Source organism: Scyliorhinus torazame, chromosome 3, assembly GCF_047496885.1.
Source record: "Scyliorhinus torazame isolate Kashiwa2021f chromosome 3, sScyTor2.1, whole genome shotgun sequence".
Taxonomy (NCBI): Eukaryota; Metazoa; Chordata; class Chondrichthyes; order Carcharhiniformes; family Scyliorhinidae; genus Scyliorhinus; species Scyliorhinus torazame.
This window is the reverse complement of record NC_092709.1, coordinates 24,938,290-24,952,008: the sequence shown is the minus strand read 5'-3', so window position 1 is coordinate 24,952,008 and position 13,719 is coordinate 24,938,290. Positions and strand designations below refer to the sequence as shown.

The following is a 13,719-nucleotide window of genomic DNA, read 5'->3' as shown; positions in this document are numbered from 1 at the left end:
GTGCTTAGTTCTAACTGGAAAAAGTAAAGATTAGTGCATTGCAATCAGTTGTCTCCTACAGCTTTTGCTGCCTGTATGATTGCCGGCGGTGGAGTCTACTTGGGATAAGCCGTTTGATCAGTAGTGACAGATCGACTTCAGCCCCTAATCCAGCTCATTTCTTCAAAGATAAAGTTGGTCTTATCCCAATCAGCTGACAAAATAAGCAGCGGAAAGTGGCGTCAATCAGAGTTGTGCCTGTAGGTGGCGCACTACTCCAAGTCTTTCAGTTATTTAGAAATGGGTTTATGAAGCTCGATGTTCCATAGCTTGTTGTTGAGTATAATTGTTAACCTCGGGCAGGCGCTGGGAGAAGGGTCCGATGTGGCTCAGCATCTTTCAGTATCCGCGTGTTGCACCATGAGGTGCTAAGCTGTGTTTTAATGAGTGGGAGACTGGCAAGGCTCGAGTTGCTCTTGTGCTTTCCGTGGCATGAAGGCACAAAATTGGAACTAGTGAGAGCTTTGTAGAAGGTTGCCCTTTTTTCTCATCGTTCGGAAGATGGGAGCTGGAGGAGGCCATTCGGCCCGTCGGACCTGCTTCACCAGTCATGGCTGATCATCTCCCTCAGTGCCATTTTCCTGCACCATCTCCACAACCCTTGATGCCATTAATGTATAGAGATCTATCACTTCTGTCGTGAACAAGCGCCATGATTGCGCTTCCACAGCCTATGGGATCATCCTCAGAGTGAAGAAATTCCTCCTCACCTGGGTGTGAAATGGCCTATCCCTTATTCTGAGAGTCCTTTGGCTCTAGACTCACCAGCCAGGGGAAACATCCTATTAACATCTACCCTGTCGAGCCCTGTAAGAATTTTGCAAATTTAAACAAGATCACCAACGATTTGTTTGAGTACAGGCCCAATCTTCTCAATCTCGCCTCATGAGACAAGTCTGCTCTCCTAAGGATTAGACAGGTGAACATCCATCGCGCTCCCTTTCTGGCAAGTATATCCTTCCTTGGGTGAGGAGACCAAAACTGTACACAATCATTCTTTGTGATTTGGAGATCACCGGCAAGGCCGACGCTTACTGTCCATCCCTGGTTGCCCTTGAGAAGCTGGTGAGTCTCTGCCTTGAAGCCTGTGTGCTCATGACGCACTCCGTTTGGTCAGAGTTCCAGGATTTTGACTCGCTGCCTGCAGCAAATGTCTGCAACTGTGTCTGGACGGTGTATGATGTGGAGGCGATGGTATTCCCATGCGCGTACTGCCCGTGCCCTGCTAGCTGGTTGAAATGCTGGAAAAGGGAGATGCCATCAAATAAATGTTGGCAGCTTCTGTAGTGCAGCCTGTAGACAGCACCCACTTCATCACTAAACACATGTGGGGATCATAGGAAGGCCATCAACATTGTTGCCTGATCTAGAATCTCATACTCGTATTGAACAGCTTACAAGATCTGTGTGTCGCTGGCAAATCCGACATTTATTGCCCATTGCAATACAACTGAGTCGCTTGCTAGGCCATAACAAAAGGTATCGAAGTGTCAACCGCATTGCTGTGGGCAAAACTACTGGGATGTAAAACCCACCTGATTCACTAATGTCCATCAGGGAACGATGGGTTTTTACAAAATTCCAGTAGTTTCATGATCACCATTACGGATATTAGCTTTATTTATCCGATTTGTTCAATTAATTCAACTTAAATTTCTGAGCTGTCATGATGGCATGAGAGCTCATGCATCTGGATTACGGCTGTACTGAACTGGTAATGCAGTTAAAAGGTTTCACAGCTTTTACTCAGGGAACACCTCTGGCGACAATGCTGAATTGTGGTGCACCACTTATCACTGCCCCCCCCTTATGGTAGAATGTCCCATTTGTCCCAACGCTTTGACTCCAACTCCTATTTTTAAAAATATTTTTATTCAAGGCATTTCCTTTTTTTTTTTAGAAAATATTTTATTCAGGCATTTATAATTTTAACAATTTTCAACATCAAATTTCAACAAAATCAAAGACCACAACAATATAACCAACAAACCCCCCCCCCCCCCCGGACACAAACCCCAGGCAACATGGCTTACACAAACAGCGGCAACTTTCCCCAGCCACCCCTCTGTTGGTTCTCCTGCCCTTGCTGGTCTCTCCCATGCCTCCCGGGCCACCAGGGAGGCAAAGACCAGGACGTCTGCTTTCTTCACAGAATTTACAGTGCAGAAGGAGGCAATTCGGCCCATCGAGTCTGCACCGGCTCTTGGAAAGAGCACCCTACCCAAGGTCAACACCTCCACCCTATCCCCATAACCCAATAACCCCACCCAACACTAAGGGCAATTTTGGATAATAAGGGGCAATTTAGCATGGCCAATCCACCTAACCTGCACATCTTTGGACTGTGGGAGGAAACTGGAGCACCCGGAGGAAACACACGCAGACACGGGGAGAACGTGCAGACTCCCCACAGACAGTGACCCAAGCCGGGAATCGAACCTGGGACCCTGGAACTGTGAAGCAATTGTGCTATCCACAATGCTGCCCTCCGTCTCTCTCGTTCTCACTTTCTCTTTCCCCCCACAGATCTTCTTCCCACTCCCTTCACCTCCCCTATTGGGGATCCCTCCCACTCCATCAGCTCCTTATAGGGCTCTGCGACCTTCCCCTCTCCTACTCCTGTTCTCGATACCACCTTATCCTTCAGTACCTGATGCGACAGGTGCGAGAAGGTCGAAACCTGCCTCCGCACAAAATTCCTCACTTGCCAATACCAGAATCCATTCCCACCAGGCAACTCAAACTCCTCCTCCAAGCTCAGGAAACGCTCATCAACAAAGCGATCCCTAAATCTCTCGATCTCTGCCCGCTGCCACCTCCAAAACCCCTTGGTCCAGACCCCCCGGAGCAAAGCGATGATATTCAAGGCATTTTAATATGCACAAACAGAATCAGAAGAACAACTCCATAAACAACCCCCGCTCCCCTGACGCCAACCCCTCCTCACATCCCACCTTCTCCACTGTAACTGCCCCCCCCCCCCCCCCCCCCCCCCCCCCCCCGGACCTCTCAAACCACCAATAAACGGCTACCACCTCCAGGGGAACCCATCTGCCGACCCCCTCAAGACCAACCTAACCTTCTCCAGCCTCAGGAATTCCGGCAGGTCACTCACCCACACCTCTGCTTTCGGCAGCTCCGAGTCCAGCCACCTGAGCAAGATCCATCTCCGGGCTATAGTGAGGCAAAGGCCAAAACATTGTCCTCTCTCACCCCCTGGACTCCCGGATCTTCTGACCCCCCAAATATCGCCACCTCGGGACCACATAACATCTGAGAGCCCCTGCCAGAACCCCCTCAGTCTTCAAAACACCCAGAACATGTGGACGTGATTTACGGGCCCCTCCATGCACCGCCCACACTATCCTCTACCCCCTCAAAGAACCTACTCGTCCTCACCACCGTCACCTGAGCCCCATGTACCACTTTGAACTGGATGAGGCTTCATCTCGCACACAACCAGGACACTTTCACCCTCTTCAAGGCCTCCTCCCGTCTCTCGGCCCCATCTCCTCAGCCCACTTGCACTTAATGTCCCCACCAGGGCTCCCTCCACTCCATCAACTCCTTATAGATATTTGACACCTTCCTCTCCCCTATTTCGTACTTCAGCATGTGCCCACATCGAGGCACCTTCCAGCTCCAGATGCCGCTTCCACTGCACCGTGGCCTTTAGGGTCGACACCTCCACTGGGCTCGTGGAGTACCTGGCTGGAGAGAATGGGAGAGGTGCCAACAACAAAGCCCTTAAACATGTACCCCTGCACAACACGTACCCCTGCACAATGTCGCCTCCATCCATCCCCCACCGACCCCTACCCCCGCGACCCATTTCGTAACCATGGCGATATTCGCCGCCCAGTAGTAATTCATCATATTCGGCAGTACCAGACCCGGCCCCCACTCCAAGAAACCTCTCCTAACCCACAGTGTCTTCCCTCCCCACGCGAATCTAGAGATCAGCGCATTGACCTTCTTAAAAAATAACTTGGGGACGAAGATTGGGAGGTTCTGGAACACAAACACAAACCTTGGCAGCACTGTCATTTTTACTGTCTACCCTGACAGCGGCAGCACATCCCACCTCTTAAAGACCGCCCTCAACAGCGGACCCGACCTACAAACGCCTGCTCGAGCCACCCCAGCACATCCAACTGATCCTTTTCCTTGTCCATCACCACCATTATCTCCACCTCGCTTCCCCTTCACAAAACCCATTTTTTCTTCACCTATCATCCTGGGAACAGTCTTCAATTTGCAAACACCTTCGCCAGTAACTTGGCATCCATGTTTAATAATTATATTGGGCGGTGGGACCCGCACAGCTCCAGATCCTTGTCATTTTTTAAAACCAGGGAGCTGGAAGCCAGCGAAAATGTATGGTAGAGTACCCCGCTCTGCCTTGCTTCATTATATGCCCTCACCAGCAATGGCCCCAGGTCCGCCCCAAACATTTTTATAGAACTCTACTGGGAACCTGTCCGGCCCTTGGGCTTTCCCAGCCTGCACCGTCTCCATACTCCCCAGTCCCCGAGCCAGCCCCTCTTCCACTTTCGAAAACTCTATCCCATCCAGGAACCATCGCATCCCCTCCTCCCTGGCTGGGGGCTCTAACTCCTAAAGCCTTCTATAAAACACCTCGAACACCCCATTCACCCTCTCCGGGGCCATCACCACCTTGCTTGTATCATCGCTAACTCTGCTAATCTGCATCGCAGCCTCTTGCTTCCTCAACTGATTGACCAACAATCTAATTTGCATCTCCTTCAACATCCTGCCTCCGGCACCCCGGACAATCTCCTGTCCATTCTCAAAATCTCGTCCACCAGTCTTGCCCTCTCCTCCCGCTCTGTTTTCTCCCTATGCACTCGGATTTATATAACTCCCCCCCCCCCCCCCCCCCTCTCCTCCTACCACCTCGAATCCCTCCAACTGAGTGGCGGCCATGACCTCCCCGTGTCATTTAGCTCCACGCGTCCCTGAATGGCAGCCTGCACCCGCTTGCGCACCTCATCCGGCAACAACCCCACATCTAGCCTCCCCTGTGCAGATGGATGAACCCCCCGCCCCGATCACTCACAATACTCCCCACTTCACTTCAAATACAACCTGCTTATTAACCAACACCGCCACCTCCCCGTCTTCATATCCAGCCCTGAATGAAACACCTGCCCCACGCATCCCTTTCTCAGCCTTCTCTGGTCCCCAAACTTTAGGTGCGTCTCCTGCAAAAAAGCCTCATCCGCCTTCAAACTCCTCAGATGCGTGACCCCTCCCATGGTTTTCGAGCCGGCCTGCGTCACGCGACCCTCCAGGCTCGCCCTCTGATGTCCACCGTCATCGATCTCTTCCCAATTGTGCCACACCGACCACCCCCATGCCACACCGACCCCCCCCCCCCCTCCCTCATCCTCAAAGTAAAAATCATCTCCCTCCCCCTTTTCCATGCTTTCCTCCTGGCAACCCCCCACTTCACCCCCATTAATTAGCCTGCCTAAAGCCTCCAACCATCCTTCCTCACCCACCCCCACCAACCAACCCAACCATCTATCCCTCGAGTATCAAAAGGCACACTCGCCATTGTTGCTCTCCCGTCTAAACCTGCCCCCGGAAAACCCACCACCAAACACATTAAAGAGCACCCAGAACTCCTCCAATGTTCAGCGTCCTCCCATTCCTCCCCGTCCATTCAACGTCCTCGCACTCCTCCAGTCCATTGTCTGTCATAAATTCCATTGCTTCCTCTGGCGTGTCGAAATAAAACTGGAAAGTCACATACAGCCAAGCCGGGTACAACATCCCAAACTTCACCCCCTTCTTGAAGAGGGCAGCCTTAAATCTGGTTAAACCTGGTCCTCCTCTTCGCCAGCTCTGCATCCAAGTCTTGGTACACCCCAGCTCGTTCCCTTCTCGGGAACATTTCCTGGTCTGCCTCACCAATCGAAGGATCGTCTCCTTGCCCATGAAGTGGTGCAACCGCACCACCATCGCCCTCGGCTTGCCCGCTTGCGGCCTCCTCCTCCACGCCCTGTGCGCTTGGTCCACCTGCACAGGGTCCAATTAAATGGCCCCTCCCCCATCAATTTCTCCAGCACCCTTGCCTCCGCATCTTCAATGCCTTCAGGCATCCCAACAATCCTTAGTTTTTGCCTTCTGGTTTTCCAATTCCTCCGTCTTCTCCGTAAGCTTTTACTGGCTCTGCCGCATCTCTCCCATCTCAGCAATCAACGAAGCCAACTGCTCCTCGTGCTCCCCCATTCCTCCCTCTATCTTCTGAATCGGCAAGCCCTGGGACTCCAGCCTCTGCTCAACCCGCTCGATTCCGGATTTCAGCGGCTCCACCGCCTTGGTTAGGTCCTCCAGGGCCTCCTCCTCTACTGCTGAAACTTGTTCAAAAATGATACCAGCTGCTCCGTTGACTACTGGACGGGCAGTGCGCTCCCCTTGCCCTGCGCCATCTTTCCCTATGGCGCACCACAAAAACTCTCCTCCAACTGCAATTTCTTTCTCCTGATGCTCCTCATCCGCTGATCCATGCACCAGCCACACCAGAGGAGTATTGCTTTCCCAGGCACCTTTTGTCCTCAAATACTTTGCCCTTTGGGCGGGGCAAAGACCAGGGAGAGTTCTAGATTTTTACTGCTCTATGTATGAAGAAATGCTCATTGATAGCTCCGCATTCATTATGATCATGGCTGATCATCAAGTTCAATGCCCTGATCCCACCTTCCCCCTCATATCACTTGATCGCTTTAGCCCCAAAGCTATATCTAATTCCTTCTTGAAATTACACAATGTTTTGGCCTCAACTACGTTTTGTCCTAGTGAATTCCACAGGTTCACCACTCTCTTGGTGAATAAATTTCTCCTCACCTCAGTCCTATAATGTTCATCTCTTCTCCTCAAACTATGACCCCTAGTTCTGGACTCCCCCACCATCGGGAACATTGTTTCTGAATCTACCCTGACCAATCCTGTTAGAATTTTATAAGTTTCTATGAGATCCCCTCTCACTCCTCTAAACTCCAATGAATATAATCCTAACCAATTTAGTCTCTCCTCATATGACAGTCCTGCCATCCCAGGAATTAGCCTGGTTAAAGATTGCTGCACTCCCTCCATAGCAAGAACATCTTTCCTCAGATAAGGACATCAAAACTGAACACACTACTCCAAGTGTGGTCTCAGCAACACCCTATACAATTGCAGTAAAACATCCCTATTCCCATACTCTAATCCTCTCGCTATGAAAGCCAACATACCATTCATCTTCTTTACCACCTGTTGTACCTGCACACATATTTTCAGTGACTGTTGCACGAGGACACCAAGGTCTTGCTGAGTATCTACCTCTTTCAATTTACACCCATTGAAATAATAATCTGCCTTCCTATTTTTGCTACCGAAGTGAATAACCTCACATTTATGCACATTACACTGCACCTGCCATGTATGTGCCCCCTCACTCATCCTATTCATATCCTGCTGAAGCATCTCTGCATCCTCCTCACAGCTCACCTCCCACCCAACTTTGTATCATCTGCAAATTTGGACATAATACATTTAGTTCTCTCGTCCATATCATTAATATATAATGTGAACAGTTGGAGTCCTAGCACAGATCCCTGCGAAACCCCACTGGTCACTGCCTGCCAATCAGAAAAATACCTATTTATTCCAACCTTTTGCTTCTGCTAACCAGCATTCTATCCGGCATTCTATCCATCTCAAGACACTACCCGCAATCCCATGCACTTTAACTTTACATAGTAATCTGCTATGTGAGACCTTGTAGAAAGCCTTCTGAAAGTCTAAATATACTATATCCACCATTTTCCCTGGTCAACTCTACTCGTTATATATTCAAAGAATTCCAGTAGATTTGTCAAGCATGATTTCCCTTTCGTAAATCCGTGCTGATTTTGTCTGATTACACCACTTCTTTCCAAATGCTGCGCTATGAAATCCTTGATAATGGACTCCAGCAACTTCCCTATTATGGACATTAGGTTTACTGGTCTATAGTTCCCTGTTTTCTCTCTACCTCCCTTTTTGAATAGCGGGGTTAGATTAGCTACCCTGCAATCTGTAGATTCCAGAGTCCAAAGAATTTTGGAAAATGGCCACCAATGGATCGACTGTCTCTAGGGCCACTTCCGTTAGTACTCTAGGATGAATATTATCAGGCCCTGGAGATTTATCTGCCTTCAATCCCATTAATTTTCCCAAAGCCATTACTTGAGCAATACTAATTTCCTACTTGATGGCCGAGCTCTCATTTTAAGGCTATTTATTATCCCTCGTTCTGGATTGCCCGAGCAGAGGAAATCTCTGCCGTATCAAATCCTTCAATCATTTTCAACGCTTCAATTAGATCATCCTTTAACCTCAAATAGAAAAATGCAGCTTGAAAGTCAGTATTGAGCCTGCAGACACTATACACTGATTACAAGATCCACCACTGGCTGTGAGAAGGCGAATGGGAGCATTGGATAGATGGGGTGATTACAAAGTAATGACACCAATGTTAACAATGACATTATCCCAAGTCTTTATGGAGAAAAGGGCAGCGCGCAGCAGAATTCTAACTCTAAAACACTGACTTAAGGAGTCCACAAGCCCATATGTAAGTTTAAGGGATTTACTCTGTCATCTTAAAATAGTGGCCCTTCTCAGAACTGAGCTGATTTAGGCTGAGTGGTGAAATCACTGCCCTCGATCTTGTCTGTTGTTCTGGTAATTTGTTGACATGAGGCTTGCCTTATTGTCCATAACACTTCACCGGGTGGACAGTAACAGATTGCTCATTTAACTCTATTCTAGTGCGGCATAGTAGCACAGTGGTTAGCACCGCTGCTTCACAGCACCAGGGTCCCAGGTTCGATTTCCGGCTTCGCTCATTGTCTGTGCGGAATCTGCACGTTCTCCCCGTGTCAGCATGAGTTTCCTTGAGGTGCCCCGGTTTTCTCCCACGGGTCCTGAAAGACGTGCTGTTAGGTGAATTAGACATTTTGAATTCTCCCTCAGTGTACCTGAACAGGCGCCGTTGTGTGGCGGCTAGAGGCTTTTCACAGTAACTTCATTGCAATGTTAATAATAAAGATTATTATTATTTACAATGAGTCGAGATCGTAGTGACTATTACAGGAAACCATATTTAGATTACTTATGCTCTGACTTTGTTTTTCTCAAATGCATGGCTTATTAAAGGAGAACTCTGCCATGTGCACAGTCTGTTGCATGTTCTTTTGGAATGAAGCAAGATAATTGCATGAAGTACTAACTACATTTTGTACCTGTTTTCCTCTCCCTCTTCACAACCCCCCTCTCCCTGGACTTCTGCTTATCTGCTTGTTTGCCTGGCTTGCTAGGTGGTAAGTTTTGCTTTAATCATGCTCTTTGACTTGCGTCTGGGTTAACCTGCATATCTTTTGCCTTGCTGCAGCTGTGATTGTATCGACGTGTGCGTTTTGTGTCAGTATTGCCAGCCCCTGACATTTGTGCAGCCCTGCAGGAAACTTGCTGGATTTGATGATGATACTGAAGAAAATGTGCTGGATTTGGTTTAAAAAAATTTTTTTAATGGGTGGGAGAGAAATGAGGGGACCTTGTTTTGTTTTAAACCAGGGATCTTTGGTCGCCAAATTAACTGATGGGGCAAGTTTGTTATTGAAGCTAGCCGCAGGAGACTGGACTTCAGGAGCTGGTGGTACTATAGCAATTGGTGTGAAGCAGGAGACTATAATGCTGCAGCTGTATTGTGATTTGGCCAGAGGTTGGCCTCTGTTTCTGAAGTTGGTATGCTTAAGTTGCTGTTGGCCAAATTCACCAACCACAGTGCTGTTCCCAAGATTTGTGTGGCATTTGACCCTGGTACAAACAAGAAGGAACGGGAAAAGACTGATATGTCTCGCACAATGATGACGCTTTGTGATCTCCCGGAAGATACGCCAAACTATATTAACCAGTCTGGCAATAGAAGCTAGTCGAGGTGATCATTCCAGCACTAGTAATGTTAAGCAGGGTAGCTGTCTTTTATAGAGGTTGAGCTCTGCCCCAGCCCAAAAGTGTCCGGTTCTTGCTTGTAAGCATCTTATCATGTGCTATAATATGGCAAGTCGACACAGACAACACTGTTGCAAAGCGGAGTTGAAGCTGTTTGAAGTTGTGCTGAATTTTTACAAACTTCCAAAGTTGTTTATGGGCGGCACGGTAGTACAGTGGTTAGCACTGTTGCTTCACAGAGCCAGGGACACAGGTTCGATTCCCGGCTTGGGTCACTGTCTGTGTAGAGTCTGCATGTTCTCCCTGTGCCTGCGTGTGTTTCCTCCGGGTGCTCCGGGTTCCTCCCACATGTCCCGAAAGACGTGCTTGTTACATGAATTAGACATTCTGAATTCTCCCTCAGTGTACCCGAACAGGCGCCGGAGTGTGGCGACTAGGGGCTTTTCACAGTAACTTCATTGCAGTGTTAATGTAAGCCTACTTGTGACAATAAAGATTATTATCAAGTTGGGGGTCTCTGAAATCCTGGCAGTACCTACACAAAGCAGTAGCAGTAACCAGCAGTAACTTGCAATTTTAATAAGTGTCGTCAGTGCAAGTTAACTTTAATGTATTGGACCAATCCAGTGAGAAGCTTGTCCTTGTCCAAATATGAAGCACCAATCTCTCTGATCTGACTTGACAGGATCACTAATTTTGAAAGAAAGCTTGCCCTTTGATCGGTGCATGGTTATCACAATTGAAAGCTTGTGTGGAAAATTGAAAAGCGAAAGATCTTTCCATTCTCTTTCCAAACCAACATTAAATTTGTGCCAGAACCATTTTTTTTTCCGCCTGGAGAGAGGTGAATCAGCTGCAGGGCTTCTGACTATGGCCTTCTGGTGAGACGCATCTGCAGTCAGATCCCGCAATCGCCTGTTTGTTCTTTTGTTTGTGGACAATTTTTATGGTGCTTGTGGGTTATTTTAGATTTACTGCAATGCATTTGGCATCGTAACCTTTGTATGCTTTTCATAAATTGAAGATGTATTGATTTTGTGACAAGTTTGTGCACCAATTCTGTGATCCGGGTGATTAGCACTGGGTTTGAATGAGCACTTCTATACTTCACTGGAAAGCTGTCCATTTATGTAACTTTGCAGTCTGCTTTCTGAGGTTTTGTTTTTGCTGTTTGTAATTGTACGATTAGCACCTACTTGTCAGATCGTCAATGCCGGCTCCACTGCACGTTGATGTTAAAATGAAATTCATTCTATGTTGCAGAATATTGGGAAGAAGATGACCTGCCAAGACTTCATTAACAACTTGGATGGTTTGAACGGAGGGAAGGACTTTCCAAAAGATCTACTGAAGGTACGGGATATGGGACTGCTTATAGTTTGTGGCAGTACTGAAAGGGACAGAAGTAAATCATCCCCTTCATCTTTCACCTCAGTAATTGTCTGAGATGCTGTCATAAGTTGGGGGTTCCAGTTGTGTTTTTGTGGAGGGTGGTGACCGAGCTTGTACCTGTGACTTTAGTTGTTATGCTTGTGCGCACATCTGATCGCCAAATGGATGGGCATGTGTTAGCATGAAGTGCCACAGCATTCTTTAACCAGTCTGCTGGAGTCATTACATATGGCAAAATGTCCAAACTACTGTGTGTTTGCATCCTTCCATCTGGCGAGACGTTTTCTCCTCCCTCACCACTGTCCTTCTTATTCTGAGAATATAAATTGACCAGGCAAATCCCTGCAGTCCTTTCCCACCACTCGGTACTCACTCACCATTTTGCCTTTTGCCTCTGAGTCGAAGTTCTGCTTTGGCCTGACGTGCCTCGCCTCTTCCATCCTCAGTAAATGTGAACTCGCCCAAAGCTCTGCTGTCCGTATGCTAACTCGAACCAGGTCCTGTGCATTCGGGGCAGCACTGTAGCACAAGTGATTAGCACTGTGGCTTCACAGCGCCAGGGTCCCAGGTTTTATTCACCGCTGGGTCACTGTCTGTGCGGAGTCTGCACCTTCTCCCCCTGTCTGCGTGGGTTTCCTCCGGGTGCTCCGGTTTCCTCCCACAGTCCAAAGACGTGCAGGTTAGGTGGATTGGCCATGATAAATTGCCCTTGGTGTCCAAAAAAGGTTAGGAGGGGTTATTGGGTTACGGGGATAGGGTGGAAGTGGGGGTTTAAGTGGGTCGATGCAGACTCGATGGGCTGAATGGCCTCCTTCTGCACTGCATGTTCTATTTAACATCCCTGTGCTCGCTGACCTATAATGGCTCCAAATCTGGCAATGCGTCCTTTTCCCCCAAAAAATCATTCTTTTTTTCAAATCCCTTCATGACCTCACCCCTCCCTCTCTCTGAACCTCCTCCATACCCCACAATCCTCTTGAGCACTCCTCTAATTCTGGCCTCACCTGTATCCCTGATTTTATTGACTGCATCATTAGGTTCTGGAATTTCCTCACTCAGCCTTGTCAACTCTCTGTCTTCCTTGTAAGGCGAAAACCTATCCCTTTGACCCCAATCTGACGTGCCTTGGTGGCTCAGTGTCAGATCTTGTTGTATAATGTTCCTGTGTTAGTTCCTTTGGGATGTTTTTACTATATTGGGGGTGCCTACGTAAGTTGTTGTTCAGCTTCCTTGTTTTCATCAGATAAAATAAAATGGCAAGGGAGCATAATCCAGATCTTTGGATATTGAAGCTATTCCGCATGTTATTTAACTTTGATTGTGAGAGCTGAACAGGAAACACAGCTTCAAAATTAACAGGTTTCCAGTGAGATTGTGAAAAAGAAGAATTTTGCCTTCCCCACCGGGTATCAGATATATCTCAGTTAAAGGAATTGATGGTATGTCAGTTAAAAAGGAACAGAGTGAATAATTTGGTCAGGAATAGGACTAAATATTATTGAATATGTGCGGCTTCGTTTGAGAATGCTGGAGCCAGATTCCGACTATTAAGAAACATTCGCACCTCGCGTGCACATGTCGCTATTCTAAAGAACCCACTGGCTTCCCTTCCATCCTGATCCGTGTGAGATGGAAGCGTATTTATTAAGGAGCGGGGTAGCATGAGTATGGGACTGATTTCAGAGGTGCCGCAAAATGTAGAGCTGAACTTGGTGTCAAGTTAAGACAGGAAATGGAGAGAGCGAGAGGGCAAGAGAGCTGGAATTCACAGCTCCTGACTTCAGCACTCGGGGATCATTTAGAACTGACCATTGTTGTCAGACCCAAGTTCGTTTTAAGTCTAAAATGTCTATTGAATACCAGAAATTTGTTCTGGGGTTTCTAGCAGCTAATAGCTTTTTTTTAATTTGCTGCAACAGCGGTGTTGGATACAGCTTAATGAGACCTAGGCCCAATGAGCCTTGTTGTATGACACTTGGCAGCTTTTGAGTTTCCTAAGGCAATAACAGCTAAGCACATGAATCATATTCATCTTGTGAAACCTCTGTGCTTTAAAAGGTGAGTAATGCCAATGCTGGGGCATCAAAATCTCATCCCACTCTTCCGTCGCATCAGGAATATGCACAGGAGCTTGCAGCTACTGTTCCCCAGCCCTGCTCCGCCCTCCATTGTGTTTGCCCCCTCTGCACTGCAGGCAATGTGGCATTTATGTTCTCCGTACCAGCTACGACTGCAGCTTCTCGAACAGAAACTGTTAATGGCTGACTGATTGTGGACCGCTTT

General features: G+C 47.9%; 1 protein-coding gene across 8 annotated transcripts in view; it reads left to right on the top strand.

The window, feature by feature from the left end:
* Positions 1-13,719, top strand: part of LOC140408348 (PH and SEC7 domain-containing protein 1-like) — a 613,055-nt gene that overhangs the window by 514,685 nt on the left and 84,651 nt on the right. For 6 of the 8 annotated variants that reach the window (XM_072495423.1, XM_072495425.1, XM_072495429.1 and 3 more), the window contains one exon: positions 11,309-11,397. In XM_072495423.1, coding sequence (XP_072351524.1) covers positions 11,309-11,397 — 89 coding nt within the window. Of the gene's footprint in view, positions 1-11,307; positions 11,398-13,719 lie in introns of all 8 variants that reach the window. The other 2 variants (XM_072495424.1, XM_072495428.1) reach the window with 1 other exon arrangement.